The sequence below is a fragment of the Ylistrum balloti genome, unplaced genomic scaffold, assembly GCF_031769215.1.
Source record: "Ylistrum balloti isolate Yb309-2 unplaced genomic scaffold, AGI_CSIRO_Ybal_v1 Utg370536, whole genome shotgun sequence".
NCBI lineage: Eukaryota > Metazoa > Mollusca > Bivalvia > Pectinida > Pectinidae > Ylistrum > Ylistrum balloti.
Window position 1 is genome coordinate 118,988 of NW_026782341.1, and position 22,800 is coordinate 141,787.

The following is a 22,800-nucleotide window of genomic DNA, read 5'->3' on the forward strand; positions in this document are numbered from 1 at the left end:
TTTTATTGTCATTTAAATCAGCATATTTTCAAAACTGTGTCCTAAAATTGTACGATATGTCTTTAAAAAATTATTTTTGATTTCGAAAATTTTATAACAAGTAATTTTGTTGTAGGAGTGCCTTGAGGAGTTTTGGGTGTCCTTCGCTATTGAGTGCTATACTAGTCATGCTATGTGTCGCCACCAATTGTATACCCGAGCATGCAGCTTACCACTCGACGCCGACTCGGCTGTGGTTAGAGGGTGATCAAACAGTGTTACTATTATGTTACAGCGGGCAAGTCACACAATAGTCTCTAAACAAATTCAACGAGGGGCAGACATGTCACACAGTAATCTCTAAACAAAGTCATGGAGGGGCAGACATGTCACACAATAATCTTTAAACAAAACCAACGCAGTCAGATATGTCACAATAATCTCTAAACAAAATCAATGAGTGGTAGACATGTCACACAGTAATCTCTAAACAAAATCAATGAGGGGCAGACATGTCAAACAATAATCTCTAAACAAAATCTAGACGAGGCAGACATGTCACACATTAATCTCTAACAAAAATCAAGGCGAGGCAGACATGTCAAACAATAATCTCTAAACAAAATATATTTTGATATAAGGGTATTCACACAAACAGATCAAAATACTTGGTATTAACAAATTAATGAATTTAAATTGTTTCACTCGAGAGTTTCCCATTAAAAAGATCATGTGACTGAATTAATATTACTTTGTGTCTTAATCCATAAAATCAATAACAAAAAAATACACAATTTAAACAATAAACTAACACATGAGAAAAGTAATGATTTCACAATCTACCATCTCCTATAAAACAAACAAGAACAAAAATAAATAAATAAATAAACAAATTACTTTAAAATGGGATATATGAATTATCATGGGGCGTAAAATTACTGTTAGGTAATCAAAAACACAGCAAACAAAAAAGCAAAAGAAAGCTGTACTAGTGTAAAACATTGACATAAAATACTGTTATAAAATTCAAATTCATAAGGACACTACAATATATTTGCACACTTTGAGTTAATAAACAATTGCGATCTTTCATATTTACGTGTATTTAATGATTTATAGAAACCATAAACTTTGATGGAGTATATTAATCAAATGCAAATATAATGTTACAGTAAGTACCGTAGAGCTGGTAATTTTTGTGGGTGAAAATTTTCACGATCTAAAAGATCTAAATAAGGGGCTAAACGGTAGATATATTTAGGAGGGGTATCGGGAAGAGAAACAGAAGAAACCGAAAACAACCACAACAAACAAATGAGATATCTACTTATATAAGACACATTAGGAAGAACAACACAAGCATGATGAGACTTTCTTACCTCCTGAGGTACAAACGGTGTGAAGAAACATTCAATCATTTTCAACAAGCTAAACACCAAATTGCAGTCGACTGTGGGGATAGCTTCCTTGACGTTTTTCCTCACAAACTTTATGGCGGGCTGTGTGAATGGAAAATCGGTAGGGTTAAAATCCAATATATAATATTTATCCTGTGATAAGCCCTGGTGCCCAACGTCTCACTATGATTAATTAATCCAATGCATACAGACTCATTTGCAGAGAGTCTGACGAAATTCAAGATCTGGATATATCTAGTATAAGTAAACTGGCTTTGTACAGTAAAATATATAATATTCTGAGTATTATGATCAATTATTAACAAAAAACACAATGAAAACGAAAACTTTGAAATCTTTGTAGAAATGTCTGTTTGATAATTTACCTCCATGTAAGTTTCAAACAGCTCCTCTAGCTTCTCTTTGTGTGGGTAAATAGCATCCGGCAGCTGTCTCAGCCAGCACTCAACAAATGGCTTCAGTCCGATGTAACTAGGCTCAAGGTATACCATACCACATCGGCTCACAGTGGCAGGGGAGGCAACTGCCAAGTCCTGGACTTCAAACATCATGGTCATGTCCTGAAATGTATTTATAGTTGTTCAATCATACAGGAAATCAATGTTCTTCATTTTGAACTCCATTAAAATTTCTGTTTTAACAACTTAAGGGGAGGTAACTCTAAAAAAATAATGAAACATGTTTCCTGAAAATTAAGAACTTGTGTACACAAGTCATTTTTGACCCATGAAAACATTTGCAATAACTAGTTTAAATTATTTACTTGCTAATGGCACAATACTAATAACTGTGTAATGTATCAAGTCATATGCAACTGATGAGCTATCTGAAAACACAAATACAGGAAAACATGAAATTTCACATTTTTCTTTATTTATTAACAGTTTAATGGCATTAAGTATTATAATTAAACATTATTTCAAGTTCTAGAATTTTTTGTGTTTATTTTTTCAATGATACAGGATCATTATTTCATACAAAGCATGAAATCTTCATCATTTTGTCTATTTTTTTTATACCTCACTAAGTTTGATGATTTCACCACTGCTGAGACAAAGTTTCTTATTGTCGTCCAGTACGGTGTTCATGTTCTCGATCCACACTGCATCCACAGGTCCGTCAAACACATACCATCTCTTCTTGTTGTCAGTGGCTGAAGCTCCCCCACGGATCAGCGAGGACAATATACCGTCCGTCCTGGATCAAATTATACACATAGTTGTAAAGACTAATAGAAATTATTTGGACAGAGTTATTGCAGCCTAAGGGTAAGATTTTTAAAGTCTGGCACTCAGCAAAGCCTCATTATAAACTTTAAATATATCATAGAGCTGAGATAACTGTCTGCATCACAAAGAGGGAACTGATAATTTTTCAACATACTATAACACCAAATCAGTTACTGTCATAAACCTAATCATGAATGGCCCGAGAAATGGGTATCGAAATTGATGATATCCAATTATGGTAAGGCTACCCTACGTAAAAGTGATACAATGCAATCCTACTGTGACAATTTTCTTTTCCTAAAAATTTCGAAATTAGGGTCATGAGGTCAATTTGCTATTAATAATAGTGCATACCATTCGTGGGTCATGAGGTCAAACTCTCCGTACAGCTGTCCCATAGTGATGGATTTGGGATTGAGGACAAACGTTGTGACGACCTGGAATGGGAATCCTGCTGGTGACTCCTCCCCCTGGAGGGCTGAGCATGCCTGCTTCAGGACATCATAACACTGGCAAAAAAATATATCATTGTCTAATAAAGAAATAAAATGAATGCCGCAGAAATCATGCAAGTTAGCTGATGATTTTCTATAAATAGTGATGGTGGCCTTGACCTCAGAGCCCAAAGACACATACTCATGTAAAGTGTTCTGATAAAATGGGAGTACATGATAAAATTTGGGATTATAAATCTTGAATATTTGATACATGTCATGAATGTTACCATTTTAGATATTTTAATCCTGTCCATACCTTGGTCTTTCCAGATCCTGTGGGACCGACCAACATGAGACCGTGACGTACAACTGTTGTCTCAAAAAGCTGGATACATTTATGAATAAAACCTGCAAAAAACCATCTTTGTGTCATTCATAGTCCATATAAATCATATTTAAAGTAGATTGTTCCTCTAATTATTCAAATATATAAAATCTAAGGTGAAAAGTCCCATCATATTTTTTTGTTGTTAACAACATTGAAAGGCTTGTTTTCTGTTAAAATGCTTATTGATTTTTTATGAAGAAAAGAAAAGTCTTTTTCAGGGAATTAGAATATTTTACATTGTTTCAAGTTATGTTTGCGAGGTTTTGGTAAAACAACAAAAATTCAAACCATGAAAAAATTAATTTAATGCTCTTCTTTTGCATAATTTCTGCCTTATATAAATGTGTAAGCAGGAGATATCAGAACTCTTCTTCAAAAAGTAGCAATTTTAATCTATCGTAAATCTCACCTTCCACATTGAAAAGTCCCATCATATTTTTTTGTTGTTAACAACCTTGAAAGGCTTGTTTTCTGTTAAAATGCTTATTGATTTTTTATGAAGAAAAGAAAAGTCTTTTTCAGGGAATTAGAATATTTTACATTGTTTCAAGTTATGTTTGCGAGGTTTTGGTAAAACAACAAAAATTCAAACCATGAAAAAATTAATTTAATGCTCTTCTTTTGCATAATTTCTGCCTTATATAAATGTGTAAGCAGGAGATATCAGAACTCTTCTTCAAAAAGTAGCAATTTTAATCTATCGTTAATCTCACCTTCCACATCCTTGAGTCCATTCTTTGTACATGTTTTCCTCAGTGAAGTATCCATAGAGCCATAGTCGATTGGCTGTTCCCTGGATGAGAAAAAAATTATATTTTTAATCTATGAAAGGACTTCTCACACAAATTAAATTTTGAACTCTTCCTCTACTTAAAACTATTTTTTTTTGTCATACATAACAGCCCAAAGTAGCATACAAGAATTAAAATTTCTGATAACATGTAGAACATTTTGTGTTTTTGAACAGTTATATCCCAAACCACCAAACAATAGTAAACTTTTCTGTAAAATACACAGTACAGAAGATATGGCTGAAAGACTTACTTGATATTGGGGAACAGATCAGAGACGATACCGTTGAAGAGTTTCAAATCTTCCACCAAGAACTTGGGAACATTGACATCACGGATAGCTCTCAGGGCAATAAGTTCCTGGAAAGGTCAAAGACAGGTCAACAACATGCTAGCTTACTGGTGTGGCTATTTTGTTATCTTCTGAGAATTGCAGCCATTTTTTAAGTGTGAAGTGAAGTGTATGACTTCATCAAAATTGGTGAGAGTGAAAAATTGATTTACACAATTTTTCATTTGTATTTTTATATTGCAACAGAAGTTGAAATATGTTCTTTTCCATACAGATTGAACATAACATATTTTTTTTAAACTTTGTAGTCTCAGAAAATTGGCAAGGTCAATCTGCAAACTTTTGAATATTTTCAGAAAAAGGAAAGAGATCAACAGATTTGTTTTATCCACTGACTAACCTCATCCATATCACCGTACTGTCGCTTCAGGTTACCAGCCGCAGAAATCACAGATTTGACAGCTCGCATACCAAAGTCGTAGTGATCCTGGAGACAAACCAATATCCTTAGCAACTAATTTTTCACTTATTCCATGGATGCATACAAAATCAAATAAGTGATAAAACAAAAAAAATATTGAATTGATTTTGCAATAAGCCCAGGCGTATCTCTCACACAGCGGGTTGGCTTATTATAGGACAATTAAACAGCACTCGTTGGTTATTCTTTCAAACAGCAATTGATATGTTTTGGCTTATTTCAAGACATAAGCTAATTGTCAGATAAGTACATGTATTATCAATTTTTACTCAAATTTTAGAACTTTTTATGATAGCTAGTTATTATTTCCTTTGATGTCTCGAACATGGAACACAAACCTGTGAACTGAGCTGCTCAGAGGACAGTTTGAATGTGGATACAATCTTCTTGGAGAGGACTCTGGCGTCTGAGAAACCAAACGAGAAAAGACTGATCTCGGCAATCAGGGCGTAATCAGGTACCATCATAGCCACGGGACGGAACAATGCCTGTCAATTATATAGTGAGATACGCTTCAACAAAGAACAATAATAGACATCTATATATAGTAAACCATAAGGAAATTTATGTGTGATCTGTGCAACGTGTTAAATGCCTACTGATGAAAAACATAGTTTGAGAAACGATTCAACTTCAACTGGGACAAACCGGAGCTCACTTAAAGTTTACCTTGATTTTGTCAGTGAGCTCAATTACACTTAAAATGAGGTTAAAGGGGAGATCACCTAAAGCTTACCTGTAGTTTATCATGCAGCTTGACAAAACCTTACCTTACAGTTCTAGGAGAGCTTATATGAAGCTTAGGTTGAGTTTGTCAGGGAGCTTTCTTAAAGCTTACCTTGAGGTTGTCAGGGAGCTCAGTTCTCCCAGCATATCCTGGGTTCATTGTGATGAAAACAGAGCAGGAAGGTTTGAGGGTGAGCTCTACTCCCTCAAAGATGAATCTATCAACCTGATAGCCAAAACATTTTATGTTAATAAAGGAAATTAGGTAATATTTGTCATAGATAAAATCAAAGTTTTCATTGACAAAAAATTAAAAGATTTTCATAATGATATTCAACATTTAACAATATTACATATTTATACAATTTATTACTCATATGATATAAATGAATTCTTATATAAAATTATAAATGCAAAATATCAAAACTCTAGAAACACTAAAACTTAACTTTTTGCAATATTTGATCTTCACATAACAATACAAATAGCAAGATTCAGTTATAACTAGTTTGAGTTATTAAATGTAGGTCTGAATCTGAACACAACACAGTTGTTCTTTTTCACAACTGAAGAAGTGTTCTGGAGAAAAAATATGACAGAACAGCCTATAAAAGCTAAGCAATCATTGAGGCATCATTAAACCTTAATGATTCAGTAAATGACAGATTAGTTAATTGACCATTAAAATGTGTTCTTGGAAAGGTTAAAGGAACCATGAATAAATAAGGGGTTAAAGATGTTCCATTAAAACTATGGTAATTTTCCATTTTCCCATAATGCACTTGATATATAAAAGATGGTATTTCGTGAATATTAATGAGGTTTGGAGGATTGGATATGGACAAACAATCAATACAGGGGTGATAGGAGAGAATGTTAGTTTTTATATGAAACTATGGTATGGATCAGGGCAGTCAAATGTGTAAGATAAGCCGCTAATAATGCAGGGCTTTTTGCCTCTTATCTGTCAATGTCGTCACATTAAATCTACTGTGCTGACTTATGATTCCAATTTTGCAGCTGTCAGGTTAAAATGTTCATTTTAAATATTTTAAATCTAGCATAGAGAATACTTATGATTCAATAATTATTAGATATAGCATACAGAAGAACTAATATTCAAATAGAATACTTTTATCTAGTTTATAGAATGACTTATATTCAAATAGAATACTACACATCTAGCTTACAGATTAATTAAGATTTAAATAAAAAAAATATGCATCTAGTATATACAATAGTATATGATAGCCACAATTCAAATGAAGTAATATATTTCTAGATATAGAATGACTATGAATCCATTAGAATACTCTATGTAAAGATAAGAAATAGAATTGTAATTAAAATTGAAATAGAATACTATACATATAGAATACAGAATACAGTGCGTTTCATGAATTCTGTGAAAAAAAAAAAAAAGAAAAAAATATTTTTGCAGCAAAACTAAGGCTAAAATAGCAAAAAAATTTTAAAACTTTATAGTACATTCTATTCTTTATAGTTTCAAATTGTCATAAAGATAAAGAGTGGATCCTACAGTCTATCTGATATTTCATAGCCACAAACTTCAGTCAATGCCCTCGTGGTGTAATTTTCAGTGTCGATGTTTTCATAAATGATCGTTATGATGAAAAATTCAAAGAAAATGACAGTTAATTTTGCTTGAAATGAATTTTCACATAAAAGGCGTACACATAAAAATGACAAAAAAACCAAAACATCAAGGGATGAGAATTTGAAATATTAATGAAGTGTAAAAAAATATATGAAAAAAATAAAACAATAAAAAAAAATTAAACCCAAATTCCTTAAATGATATCATGAAATTTCTTAGAAATTGACATCTACAAAATGTACCTACATTAGCCTCCAAAGCTTTTTGTATTGTAACAATCTGCATGGCCACAACGGACAATACTTCAATGTTTATTCTGTTGAACTCATCAAAACATGCCCATGCGCCAGCACTTCAATCGCAAGGTGGAGAAAGATGGAGGAAGATATAGAAAGAAGACAAGTTATACAACAACTATACTATATTATCAGCTAGCGACGCTCCAAAGATACAGACTACTCTGTGAAATTATCTGGACTTGAAAATTAATTTATCAAACATCAATTGAAGCTGTTATGCTAATATCTATTCTTTCACCTACTAATGCAAATTTTTCTTGATATTATTTCAAAATACTGCTCACCAATAAATTAATTTTGAATTTTTTTTTTTAAATAATTTTGTTTAACACTTTAATGAATAGAAACTTCTAGCATCAAGATTTTTATGAAATAAAAAAACTTTCAAGTCCATGCTTCCTAAAAAGAAATGAAATCTGATTGTTTATCACACATAATAAAAGGGCATTTTCTGATTAAATCCCAAAAATATTTAGTACTCTGGAAACTGTCAGACAAAAGTTATGTGCCCTTTGCTATGTCTGATACACAATATACATTAGAAAATAAGAGCCAGAATTCTATACAGTGCTGTAAATTACTATTTTAAGTTCTGTACATAAATGAAATGAAATTTAAGAAGTATTTTTTAAACTTTTTTTTGTTAAGATAAAACATGTTATGCCTGGTGTAAACATGATCTGTGGAATTTTCGGTTTATACTTTTGAAGATTTATCAAAATAAATCGTAAATATCAATTTAAATATAACAATTTAATTGAATGATTTTTAAATACATTTGAAATTTAAATATGATAAATTCTTCCATTAGAATTATGATAATCATTATCTTATATAATAATGAAAATTTTAAAAACAGACCATGCATAAAAACACCATTTCAAAATATTGTGAGATGAAGTGTTCCAGAAATGAAAAATAAAAAATAAAATAAGAGAAAAAAAAAGAAGAAAAATTCTCATGTAACAATATTTAAAACAATTTTTCACATTGTAAGCATGCAATACTTTAACTTAGAAAAATACACATCAATGAAATGTGCATGGGACAAAAATTACACTTTTAAAAAAAAGTTGTTTTTTTTTTCCAGTTATTTTTCAGTGACCCAAGGCCAAAACATACATTATGTTAATGAACATACTTAAGATAAAAGCAATCATTCATCATCTTAATTAACACTATATCTGTACGCCATTTTCTTAAACTCCCTGTAGGTGAAATAGTATAAAAGATATATATCTCAGAAACCACTAAAATATACTGTATTTTGAAAAAAAATGGTTTACCTATTCTCATTTCGATCTATTCAAACACCATATTCAAATCTTACACCTGTCAATTTGTGTAAGAAATTATTGGACTTCATTTCAATTTGATCTACAGAACTATTTCCTGGTAGCCAGGTACAGGTAGGTATTTCTTGTTCTACAGAACTATTTTCTTCATATTTATTGCAGCAAGATATCTGGTCTACAGCACTATTTCTTCATTGCAAGATACTTTTCTACAGAACTATTTCTAAAGGCAGAAATATATCTGGTCTACAGCACTATTTCTTGGTAGTAAAATATTTTTCTAAAGAGCTATTTCTTGGTAGTAAAATATTTTTCTAAAGAACTATTTCTTGGTAGCATATATATCTGTTATAGAGTTATTTCAGTTGGATGAGTTATGGGATGGAAGATTGAGTGATGGAGATAAGGATCCAGATGAAGTCAACATGCTGAAACAAGTGATGATCAGTCCAAACTACAAACATACATTTCCTTTTTATAATCATAGATTATTATCCGTGTTCATCATAAAATTCCTTCATATTTATAAAAATAAATCCTTCGTATCATGAAATTTAACTGGAATTGAACTTTGCTATATGTCTTATCAATTAACACCAAACATCAAATAAGAGACTTTTTAAAAGCATTATTACACTTCCAGTATGTTTGCAGTTGTTCATATTTTAAGAACTTTTCGGACAAAAATAGAAGACCATTATTTTTTTTTTTAAAATCTACAGTCAAATTCTTTTCTTTTAATATTCATTTTCCTTTACATCTTTTAGCAGGAGAAATTCAGAATAATAAACATTCATTACAAAGAGAAAAAGTGATGTTTTTATCTTTTTTTAATTATACCTTGTCAATAAGTCTTCAGGTTAGTCGTTACATAATGGTCTTCTATCTCTGTTATTGTACAATTTAGGATAAGTATAGCTATCCTTGCATTGATAACAAATACCATTGTGTAGTCATCATGCTCATTTTTATCCAAAATTTTCAGAAATAAGATTTTTATAAAATTCTAAAAATTAAAGTAAAATTTCTTCAAAATTCTCGAAAGTTCTTTTTATTTTTTGAACAATTTCTGAGCAATTTTGGAATTCTGATCAACACTAATGATATAAGTTAAATCAAAGCAGCCTGTAGAGCTGTAAATACGTAGAGTTCTATCTATTGGGGAAAAAAAAAACTACACAACTTTTCATGGCAAAAAATGAAAGAAGATGAAAATTCACATTGAAATACATGTACCAATATATAATATTAAAGCCATATATTTATTTGTGCAGAATATCATATTTCAAAGACGAAAAATGTGTAATTTTGACTGGCAGAACTGAGACAAAACTTGACAAAGTTGTAACATGATCAGCCCAGAAAAAGTTGTGCAGCACTGTAGAAGACTGTTATGAAGACAGTTTAGATATCTAGCCCTGTGTGAGGTCACGGCTCACCCTCTGTTGCTGGGCCTTTTGTATAGTAGTGATTTGTTGTGCCACCACTGACAACACTTCAATATCTATACGGTTGAATTCGTCGAAACACGCCCAAGCTCCAGCACTGAAAATCAATTTTTAACCAACACCCACATGAAATAGAATCTATTATTCATTCACTGTTTATTTTCAATTGATTTTTTTTTATTTGAATTATTTAATCTGAAAATAATTTTTTCTTAATGAATTTATCAGCAATTAAAAAAAAAATACTTATATAAAACCCCCAACAGAACTTTCAAGATTTAACAGACAAGGGAAGGGAAGGGCATTACCAATAGTTTTCAATAACACCAGTGTATTGAAAACAAGTCAAACATGATGAAGAATTTTCACATGGAAATTTTAAATTCTTTTAAAAAATCTTAATTTCAATTCAAGACAGAAAATTGTGAATATAGATTCAGAATTCTTATGAAAATTTAAACTTTGATTGAAGACTGGGAATTTTGAATATGATAATGACAAGCAGGTCTTTTGTTTTGTAGTGATGTTTGTCAATAAAATTTGTTCTTGGTCATGTTCATTTCAACATAAACAAGCCATGTAGGGATAATAAGAGTTGGCCAGGTTAAGCCATGTAGGGATAATAAGAGTTGGCCAGGTTAATTCATTAGATGCACAAAACATACACTGCTAACTCACCACACACATCAACAGTAAATCATGATTCAAATTTCTTAAATCTTTGAATTTTGAAATGATTTCATGTTGTGTTTCAATTAACTTAATTATCCATGATCATTGATTAAAAAAAAATCAGGTGAAAAAAATATATATTATCAGTTACTTATATAACATAAAATGATTAATTTTTGTGGGAGGTTTATTTTTAGTAGTCTTAATTTGAAGACATGTATCCATGAACCATTAAAATTAGCAGAAGTAAATTTATTTGGCTGCATTTATCTGTGAAATCAAGTGTTTGCAAAAATAGTGATTTTTAGAAAAACCACCAAAATTGAGCCCCACAAAAATACATCATTTTACAGTACATATAAAAAATATTACTTTTTTTTTTATTAATTGTTAGAATTTGTTTTCTACTCCCCAAATGAAATCACCTTAATGATATTTACACAGTGTTCAAGATATGGATATGATAAAACTAATACTACAACAGATTTGTTAAAATGAAGACATCGAGTTACTTAGCATGGGAATTACACAAACAAAATCTTAACTAAAACACAAATTAACTTTGGACATGAAAATTAAATCAACAATCATGACAAGCTAAGTAACAGGTGATATCTGAAAATTAAAATTCTCCAATAATATAATTATTAGGTAAAAATCAATTCTGTACATTTTTTTTTTTTTTTTATTTTCCACAGGAAAGAAATAATGTTCTGGAAACAATAAATAACAGGATTAATTTTGATTATTTGGTCTATGATATAAAAATAAATATGACATTTACATACCTTGCTAATCCTTTGAAGAACTTGCCCATAGCCATGAAATCCAACTGGTCAGAACAGTTGAACACAACACACTGGACAGCCATAGCTTTAGCCAGATCCTATAGAATCGATAACAAAAATAACATATGTTATTACACAACAGTCAAGTTCAAATCTCAAAATTATGATCCCATTTATCAGTAATTTAAAAAATCTCTTGATAAATTTCTAATGTTTGAATTTCAATTTTTTACATGAAATTTGTTTTTGGGGACTTTTCAGGTAATTACAAGAAAAAAAGTTGTGATATTTTGTTACTGAATATTAGCTACATATGAACCGAGGGAAGTGACACTGTTACATCCAAAAAAAATCTGAAGCACCATGGTAGTAACAGACATCTTAAAAAGTCAGAACAGCATTTAAATATTATTATTTTTCTTCAAATAGCTTAAACTAATTTCTAAATGATTTCAGCAGACAAGTATTTTGATAAATTGACATTGAATTTTCCCACAAGAGCGGTTAAATAAATGTAAGGCAGACATAACATTGTTTATCAATTCACTTCTGTGTTGATTGACGCACTACAAACCTTTGTCGTCTCTGTTTTTCCAGTTCCTGCAGGTCCAGCAGGTGCTCCACCAAACTTCAGATGGAGAGCTCCAGTCAGGGTGAGATAACACCTGTTTAACAAAATGAAATTTGTTTATTCTTGATAACATATTGAGCAATATGCTTGTCTTACATATGGGCAAGAAGATGATATACAATATTAACAAAAGTTTCCAGTTTCTCAGTTAATTTGACAATCTCCGGCATAAAATTTTGTTTCCAAATTTGATTTTCATTAAAATAATGTGATGTGTTCATTACAATACAGGACGCTGAAGTAACATATTTAAGAACAAATAAGATAGAATTGACATGATAACATAACCAAGTTAATTTTCAGTTTGCAGTTTTGATCCCAAGACAGGTGGGAATTTTTCAGGTGTGACAAGATGGACCAATAACTATCAGAGGTGTTTACAGTACCTATCAGTCAGGGGAGTGATGACCAGACGGAAGGTATTTCCTAGGTACTCGTAGCCGTAGGGGAACTGGGCATTCACGGCTCGTATGTATAGGTTCTCATCTTCCAGCCAGTAGTACCTGAGGAAAATTGACATTATTGAGAAACATGCATAGCACAACAATTTGTTTTAAACAAAAAATATCAATATTAAGCTGACAGAGACAGATATATTGGATAAAAGTTTTGCAGAAATATCTGTAAGATCTTATCTCTTTTTCAGATAAATATGGCATCCTAAAAAAATAAAAGAAATGTACCTGCTTCATAATAGTTGAAGAAACTATATTTTCTAAAATAACACATAACAGACCACAAGGTTTACTACAGTGGAAAACAACAGATCACTGAACACCAAAATAAATTTTGTGAAGCTCACCTAATCTGACTGATCCATTCGAAGGCGTTGGCATTGTTGACTTCTTCTTGTACAATCCTAAACACAACATCACGAGCGTGCACCTCTATGACAATGAGGGCAGAGAGAGTCAAACGTCCGATCTTAGACAGATCAGTTCTCACAAGAAGTCTCAAGTCATCCAACTGTTTCAACAGGTGCTCATACGTTTCCTTCACCTTATTCTGCTCCAAGGCTTCAGTGACTTCCTGTGTCCAGTAGGTCTGACAGCCAGCAATGACCACTTGACCAGGCCATTTAAGTACCCATTCTGTTCTTGGAGTCTGTAGAAAAAAAATTCAACTTCACTGAATCTATTCCATATTCCACAAGAGGATTTGAGACTAGATTGAAAGTCGACTTGTTAATCAGAAATATCTTTGCTTGTGGCTATTTTTGCAAACATGTTGTCATTTATTTCTAGATCTTGTAAATCCTCATGATTTTATTTTTCTACTTTTTTTGCATATTTATGTCAACCTCAAATTCACTCAATCTCAAGTGATGCCCAAATTTTTTTTATTGACAACATACTGTAAAATCATATATTTTTGTGGGACTCAAATTTCATGGTTTTCCAAAAATATGCATTTTCTTTGACACTACAATCCAAACCAGGTTTGATCAGTTAAGTATTTAGTGGACATATAAATTTTTGGATTTTAGAGTACCAACAAATTCAATGAAAATAAATACCCCACAAAAAAGAATGATTTTACAATATTTTTCCATCACACTACAAATGACCAATATGATTTATGAAGTAAATGCATGTAATATTTTTTACCTGAAATAGTTTTCCCAGCAAAACATTAAGTTAAATCTTTTCAATTTGCTTCAAAAGGCTAACAACACAACTGGTCATAAAAAATAAATGGTCTTCTAGATCAAACACTATTTATTGACAAGGTCCTATGGACAGACGTTCAACATACACAGGCAATTTTTAAGAGAGCTTTCATTTTAATTACTTACAACTTTGTAATCTATCAGTGATTCCTTGATGATAAGTCGAAGACTTTCTCTCATGCATCGTTCGATCTCTAACATCCAATCCTCAACGTTTCCTGTGGGGTAGAGAGTCTCCTTGAAGTCCACACTCTCACCCTCACCGGAGAACATCTTAGTGATCTTCAAATCGTCCTCAAATTTGAGCTGTAATTGTTAATAAGTTATTCGATAAGGTTACTGCTCAGAAATTCCTATTCATAGAGGAAAAAATTTTTCCCTGTAATTGCAAATATAAAAAGACTAACAAATTTATGTCAATGACTGCCTTTACTGCATTAAAAATAGTAAAGCTGTCAAGAAAATCTTAAATCTCTGCAAAAGTATTATCTTTACCTAGCAATAAGCCTAGAAATGGTAATAAGCCCATCCATAAATATAATAGTTTAAAAAAACAGAATTATCAACCAATTTTATTTCATTGCCCTGAATAAGCCCACTCCTGGACATTTTGTCAGAGGTTTTACACTGATATCAGGGTTTACAACAGAAGAGATACGCAAAAATTAAAATTAGATTTATGCAAAACTGAATCTTCTTTTTAATTTCCCTTTGTATTCTTTCACATCATGGGTTGTTACCTACCTTGGCAACATTTTCAAAGCACTTTCTAAGATGGGGCTGTACAGCTTTCGGATCTTTTGTCTGAGAGAGGATCTCCAGAAGCTCGTCGTCAGACAGGAAGTAGAATCGTGGGAAGGCATTCCTCTTAGTCTCCAGGTATTCACTGAGACCTTTCTGGACTTGTTCCAAGAGCTTGTTACATTCCCTCAGATTGTCCAGCAGACGGTTGTCAGGGCAAAGGGAGATAACCTACAAGCAAGACCATCATTGTAATGAAAGTACCACACAAGAAAATAGCCAATTTTTTCACTTGATCTTCAGTATTAAAAACATAAAAAAGATTTTAAAAAAAAGCAAACCTGATTTTCTCAGTCCTATCAGATTAGAACTGCACAAATAATGTCAGGACTTTACAATGTGTTTCATTAAATTCTCTGACAAGTATTCAACCAAGTCCAGCTGCACCTGAGGATTTCAAGCTAACCAAACATTTGATTGAATTCCTGACCGTCAATGAAATAATTTCATTAGTCCTGACGTACCTGTGGGTTCTCCTTGGCATTCTTCATCAGCTTCCTCCAGATCCTTTCCATGGTCTGGTAACGCTTGCTCTCCACTGGCAGCTGTCTGTTAATGTCTTCTGAACTGAAGATAGGCTCCAGGTACAACCATGACCTCTGACAAACTAGCCATTCATCAAGGACATCCTGAAAGTCAGATCATTAAAATGTGTGTGATTAATGTCCCGAAAACTGGATCATAAATATGTATAAGATACATATTTAAATATGTAAATTAAAACCTTGTTCTTGTGGAACAATGACGATTTGTGAATAGAAAATTTTATTACAAGATGCAGTTGCAAAGGCAGAAACCCCTAACCAAATATCAAAAGTAATTATCTTTGTAATATTCATTAATAATAAGCCCATGTCTGGTAAAAAGCCCGTTCTCATCTTTTTTAATTTAAGTAGAAATCTCACTCTTTGTCTTACTGAAGGATAAAAATATAATACATAAAGAATTGAAAATATAGAGATCTGTGAGAGATCTGTGAGAGATTGCTATAGAGATCTGTGAGAGATTGATATAGAGATCTGTGGGAGATTGATATAGAGATCTGTGAGAGATTGATATAGAGATCTGTGGCTATGGTAGATTCCACACCTGGGTAGTCTTGAGTTTATTTTCCCAGTTACTGATGCGATCCTCAAACGGCTTTTTGTATGGTGAGAAGGACATGCTCTGTGTCATGACGATGTGATCGTCCAACAGCTGTGACGTATCCTCAGATGCTCGGATGATGTAGGTACCTGTTTCTTTGTACGACAAAATCTCAAAGTTGACAGGATCCCATTCCTTCTCCATCTTGTCTAAAGCCTAAAAAAAAGACAATTTTTTTTTTTTAATCTGTCTTTCTTGTTGCACTTTTGAATGTTAAGTTTGCAGCCAAAATTAATTTCCCAAGAAGAAGTTTGAAATTGCTCCCTTTACATTATTTTTCTTTTGTTTTACACATAACACTTTCAAAGTTTTATATTATATTGATGATGAAAATCAAGCTTACCTGTTCAATGGAGTACTCCTTTCCTGCGACCTCAGCCACCTTTGTGATGGTGGCGATGTGGTCTTGGAGGTTCATCTCGATACACTTACTGAATGTCAAATTAGCCTTTGGTCTGATAGGGAATCCCAGATCTCCAGACAGCTGTAAAAAAATACAGGTTACAGTAAGCTCAACTTTCAATAGAGGGGTGGGGGTGGGGGTGGGGTCCTTAAATGTAAGTAACCAACCTTTATATATTCCAAAAAAATATCCAAAAGAGTGACAAAACTCTACCATGTTCATGTTTCTATCATATTCTTCTTATTACGTATAATTTCACAATACTGTGATCCAATTTCCTGTGGTTGGTAAATACGAATAGAATCAAAATTAACAACCAGTTAGAAAATTGATGTGTGATATTTTGATCACCTTCATTAAAAAAAAGACCAATCATTTTATAAATAGTCTCCATATTTTACCTAGTTTGATAAAAATTGACAAATATGATCAAATGAATTTTCTGGCATATGGGGTATATATATAGTTTACCTGTTCCCAATGTCTATTCCTCATGCCAGGGTTTCGGAGGCCCTGGATGAGTGGGATGTATGGCTTGAAGTCCTCCACATTGCCTTTGATCTCTGACGCCACATTCTGTACACCTGTCCAAAACAGCCTCACAAATCATCGACATGTATTGCTCTATGAGATATTTTCTAATAAAAAATCATTTCAATCATTTTTTCCCAAACCCAGTTCACATTTTTTTATTTTTCTGTTTTTCTAGAAAATGAGGTAACAACATCCCCAAAATACCCTCAACTCCTGACTTTGAGATTTTTTTCTGAAGGATTCCTAAAAAAATTGCTTTAAATTAGATTATTTTGCTATGCTTTCATCCTTGACTTCAACACCAAATTCTAATGCAATTCCAGAACTTTTTATTGAAACTTAGAAGTATACAGTTGCCACCTCTATTTATCAACAAAAGTTCCAGAACTTTTACGACATATTTTTCTTTATAAACCTCAATTCTTTGATAAAATAATATCAATTCAAAATCTAAATGAAAACCGTTATTAAGGTGAAAAATTGATCGGCCTTACTCGGCATCTCGTTAAATATCCTGACAGACTTGTGCATGGTCTTGTACGCCTCGTTCACGTTCTTTTCTACGTCCTCAGCATTGATTGACGTCAGTGGGTCGTGCATCCAGCTTTCCTGCCAGCGTTGCCAGTCAGAGACGGTGAGCCACAGGTTTCTGAACGGCTCGAAATCCTTGACAAGTTGTGCCAGCTTATCATACTATAAATAACAAGGGCACACACTGTCTGGCTAAAGGTTGACACGGCAACTAAGATCACATGACCACTGTTAGAAGTTATAGCTAAAATTTGCAGCACATGCATATTGTAAAAGCTGGTATGGTCATTTAAAAAACAATTAACCCCTGTGTTTATCTGGGAATAAGCCCATGCCTGGTAATTAACCCATCTCTATAATTTTGTTAGGTAAAAATGAAAACAAATACTTTTTCCTCGTCCTGAAATACAATGTAAGTTGATCTCTTACTTTGAAGCAAATTTTTATGTCTAAATCCCATGGGCTAATTACTTTAAAACTGTTGTTGAAGCTTTTCATTGAAACAGACATCTGTTTGTATTTGTAGCCTATATCACAATATAGGATGCACCAAGATCATCAACATTATCTTGAAATTTGTTCAAATATTTTTATCTTTTTCAGATTCAGGTTAAGATGGGGAGGGGCTTCATTCAGATCTTCAATATACCTACAGTCATTTATAAAGAGATGAGTCTTGATATTTGAATTACTGAAATTAAACATATTAAGATTTCAGGTACTGTTAAATTTTCAATTTTTGTGGGGATCTAATTTTCATTATTTTTCAGGATGAATGAAATAACATAACTTAAAAAGATATCGCAAAATAGAATTAACAAAGAAAGTTATGAGATTACAATGAAAAAAATCATCCTTTTCACTTAAGGCATCTTTCAAAAACATGAAAATTTTAACCAAATTTCAAAAGAAACAACATCCTCTGTGATTAGCATGTCAACAACATTTTTCAAAAGTATCCACCAGATTGTTTGACTTCACCAAATTCATTTATTTTAGTTAATTAAAAAGTGTTCCACAAATCATTTTAGTTAAACATATTGATCAATTTATTCTAAATAGTTTTTTCACTCTCTTCGCCATTTAGTTGCTGTGACCATACCAACTTTGTATCTAGAAACTAAAAAATTACTAAAGTAGCAAAGAAAAATTTGGAATAGCTAAAAACACCAGCAAATAAAAATTAAAAATGATCTCAATCTACTAAGCAAAACATCAAGTTCACAATCACTAGCTTGTTAAGCTCATAAGGCAATGCCTCAATGGTGTTAAATATTCTGAGTCTGAAAATGATCTTAATGAATACCTATGTCAATTAGTATCGAAAATTGGAACTTGTAAAGTTATCTCCCTTTAAGAAATACAACCCATGCATTTTAATAGGCAGGCTTATTTCTGCATTGAATTAATGGTATATTACTAAATGGATGTTATCAAATTAAAATCAGGCTTTCTCATACATCAATTTAAAATCATAACAATACACCAATCAAATTATATACATGTACCTTGAGGAAACGTACCAGTGTAAAATTCTCTAGATTTTTTTTTAGCCATACAAATTAAGGAAAAATTGTACTCTTGTATAAATTACTTTTCTTGCAAATTCAATATAGTCAGTAAATATTAAATTTGCTCTTGAAACACATTTTTTTCTTTCTTTTTTTCTTGTTTTTTTAATTGTGTGATGTAAATTGAAAACATACTTTTTCATTAAATAAAATCAATTTATTGGTGTAAAATGGATTGAACATCCAAAAGTAACAATGATCAATTGAACAGAAACAACTAAAATTCAAGTGTTAAAATTAGATTCACCTCAAAACAACAAAAAAGATTCTAATTACTGACAATCCTTTCCTGGAATATGAAATATCTGTAAACTAACTAAATTATCTCCCCTTTGACTACTGTTCTGATGGGGTTTTTTCTCTGTCATAGTGGGGACTACTTTTGTCATATTATGGTATGTAATTTATCTGATGAAGAAAATTGCTTTTGTACTCTGTAAAACAAGAAGTAACTGCTAGGAAATACAATAGCCAAGAACATCTACATAAAACTTCTACTACATCCAGAAAAAAACACAACAATTTCATGAAAGAAAATTGTTGTAAACAAGGTTTAAGAACGTATGAAAGAGATCAGAGATGGTTAGCAGTAAAGAGCTGCTAATATATTTTACAGAAATTGTAGAATTTTTTGTAAATTGTATACTGAATGAGGAAGTTTGAACATGCAGCATTACAAGTTAGAGCAAGAAAAACTAGCAATGAAAGTAAGTTCATGCAATCATGCAGTTGCACATGCAAGGATTTTATACAGCAAAGAAGAGGAAAAAATGCTTTTGTAAGATAGAAGTGAAGTAGAAGCAGAAAGGGCTATTAGCAGGTGATACCATGCGTGGCACATAGTATAATTCCACACCAGAAAGAACCCACATGGGTCAGATCAAACACCAGAGTGTCATAAGTCTCATTTTACTGTAAAACGTATCTCTACATTTAAAAAATATCTTTTTATTTTTAAATTTTGCCAACAAAATTATCACTGATCCCAAACATGACAGGAAATTAAAAATAAGCTATTATCTGTAAACAGTTTCCAATTTGATTGCAAGTATAATCTTGTCACAAGTTTAAACCTAAACAAGACCAATTTCTGAAAAGTTAAAAAATAGACTGGCACATATAATTTTTCATCTATAGAAGCTTCAATTCACAAGAATTTATTTTTAAAAAGATTCATTTAAAAAAAAAATAATTTTCATGCATAACATACAGTATACAATGCCTGGTGTGATCTGACATGTGACTCAGCTCCCCTGTGTTTAAATAGATTTCCATTTAATTGGCACCAGGCCCATGCCTATGCCTTCACAGGGGACCAGAGTGCTATTCTTTCTGGGTCAGAACCCATGAGACAGATCTCAAGTTCAATCAAGCAGCAGGTATATGTGTGCCTTTGGCTTTACACCATGATAAATCGACAGACTTAACAAGGGTTCCAAGTAAAAAAATAAGCCAACACCCAGAGAGAAAAGTGTGACCCATGATGGAGCCGCATGCGAGGACATAGATGCTTGTGGTGGAGGAGGTGGTGGTAATGGTGGTGGTGAAGTTTTGTCAGCTGAAAGTAAAACTTCCACACACATGCCTCAGTGTGCAGAAAAGTAAATAACTTCAAGATGTACTCAGTAATAAATACGAAGCAAAATATTTTCCCTATAACATATGCTAGGCTTCTTGGCCAAGTCTTTTCTAGAAAGAACTTGATTAATGTGACCTTGACCTTTCTTCATAATGGTTATTTATGTAAAATATTTATCTATATATATATATATATAACTGTGACCTTGATCTCTGTCCAATTGTAGTCGATGGACGAAAGCTGTTTCATAAATATAATGAGATTTATTTGGAAGTTCTACAATCCTGTATCCCCTACCCTTTGTTTTAGCTGGTCACACCAGACTACATCTACTGAAACAACTGATTACAAATTCATTTAGAATTTTAGAATCCTCCACCTTCCTACACAAGAACTCAATGCAATATCAAATTTTACAACAAAGTTCTGTATTGTACATCTTTGCTGCAACTGTCCTTGTGAACCAGGAAATGAAGGGGTTCTTGAGCCAACAGGAACAGCCCTGAATATTCATTATTTGATAACACATTTTCTGTGACGATATTTTCAATATATGTTTACATTTTGTCCAGATTAATTAGGACCAAAATTTGATATTGCATAAAGTTTAAACAAAGAACCCGACACCTCAGGAAATATTCTTTTCACAGAAAAATATTGTTAACACCAGTAAAAATAATTTTAAACTAACAAAACTGTACCAATGTTAAAAGGGGAACAACAATATTTAGGTTTGAACACCATATAAACTATATCTGAATACGAGGATTTATTTCTGTCAAAATACATAATTTTGTATGCTTTAAACTTTAATCTCCCATATTACAAAAACGTTGATTTCATCTTAATTTTCTACAATAATTAATGTATATTAGTTTAAGCCTATCCTATCAGAAGATCTGACGAAAGATAATAAAAAAATCTTATTAAAAAAAACAGTTATTTTGTTCAATCATGAGCACCTTCACAATTCTTTGTTAAATTATTTTTCACGATCAGAGCACCAATATTCCCGAATTTTGATATCAAGTTTTTAATTGACTTTTTCAAAAAGTATTTTACAAATTATGCCAACCAGGTAACAATGTAACAAAATTGTGAAATTTTTCCATGACACAAAACAAATTTTGACAGTGGACGTGTCTGATGGACAACGATACGTACGTTAGTGACAGGCAGACCGAACAACCTCTCTCTGTTGTTATATGTGGAAGCCAATCCCTGGGCTTCTTTCAGCTGCTTGTTGATACGGCGCACTTCATTGGCTATCTCATGAGCTTTGCTGATGTCAGTGTGAGCTGCCATACCGGCAACAACCATCTACAAACAACATTAAAACAGTCAACATAAATTGCTGAACTGCTTCCCACATCATAACGGTATCCATTTGCAGATCATGAGAACTTTACCATATAAAACTGAATAGAAAAAAAATCTCATGGAAGCATTTCAAAATCACCTACAATGAGTTCTATGCGGCCAGTATTTGTAAGAAAAAATTTTACAGTTTAAGAGGGAAATGTTCGGGAAGGACCACTTCGATATCTGTTTTCAAGCAATTAAACAAAATTTTATATAAGTCTTGCTGACCTGTAGTGTGTCCATGCGGTCATTGAAGTTGGCCTGGTCAGAGGTCTGGAGTTTACGGAAACGCTCCTCATCCTCGTCTAGCTGTTGGTATGTAGCTTCCATCTGAACCTCAATCTTGTGAGGCCAGCCAATGGCAGTCCATCTGTTGAAAGAAAAAAGTTTATGTGGTCTAGATTTAACTGTTCAACTTTTAATTAGAATTTTAAAAAGACTTTAAATAGAAATTTAGAAAAGTTTCATTTTAATTTCCAAATATCACGTCAATGTCTATTATGATTTTTTACCAATAGAAATTACAGTAATGCCGGGTTGTCAGTTTACGTACTTGGCATTGAAGTCATCAGCAGATAAGTTGTAATAGAACTCTTCAATCAGTTCATAGTCATCCATGGCTTTGTCAATCAGCTCCTGTAAAAAATGAAGTGGACTTTGCAACAGTGTGTAATATTCAAAACAAAACAGACTCACCAAACCAATTTCTGAC

General features: G+C 32.3%; 1 protein-coding gene across 1 annotated transcript in view; it reads right to left on the reverse strand.

Moving 5' to 3' along the window:
• Positions 1–22,800, reverse strand: part of LOC132555986 (dynein axonemal heavy chain 1-like) — a gene marked incomplete at its 5' end in the record, with an annotated part of 79,134 nt that overhangs the window by 47,382 nt on the left and 8,952 nt on the right. Inside the window, 26 exons of the mRNA XM_060220373.1 lie at positions 213–230; positions 1,359–1,478; positions 1,763–1,957; positions 2,417–2,594; positions 2,981–3,135; positions 3,380–3,471; positions 4,165–4,244; positions 4,496–4,602; positions 4,935–5,021; positions 5,354–5,503; positions 5,854–5,967; positions 10,393–10,498; positions 11,862–11,959; positions 12,436–12,526; positions 12,879–12,995; positions 13,295–13,596; positions 14,288–14,467; positions 14,906–15,133; positions 15,427–15,591; positions 16,052–16,264; positions 16,452–16,592; positions 16,983–17,095; positions 17,540–17,738; positions 21,891–22,046; positions 22,317–22,458; positions 22,642–22,724. Of these exons, the coding sequence (XP_060076356.1) occupies positions 213–230; positions 1,359–1,478; positions 1,763–1,957; positions 2,417–2,594; positions 2,981–3,135; positions 3,380–3,471; positions 4,165–4,244; positions 4,496–4,602; positions 4,935–5,021; positions 5,354–5,503; positions 5,854–5,967; positions 10,393–10,498; positions 11,862–11,959; positions 12,436–12,526; positions 12,879–12,995; positions 13,295–13,596; positions 14,288–14,467; positions 14,906–15,133; positions 15,427–15,591; positions 16,052–16,264; positions 16,452–16,592; positions 16,983–17,095; positions 17,540–17,738; positions 21,891–22,046; positions 22,317–22,458; positions 22,642–22,724 (3,630 nt within the window). The remainder of the gene's footprint in view (positions 1–212; positions 231–1,358; positions 1,479–1,762; positions 1,958–2,416; positions 2,595–2,980; positions 3,136–3,379; positions 3,472–4,164; positions 4,245–4,495; positions 4,603–4,934; positions 5,022–5,353; positions 5,504–5,853; positions 5,968–10,392; positions 10,499–11,861; positions 11,960–12,435; positions 12,527–12,878; positions 12,996–13,294; positions 13,597–14,287; positions 14,468–14,905; positions 15,134–15,426; positions 15,592–16,051; positions 16,265–16,451; positions 16,593–16,982; positions 17,096–17,539; positions 17,739–21,890; positions 22,047–22,316; positions 22,459–22,641; positions 22,725–22,800) is intronic.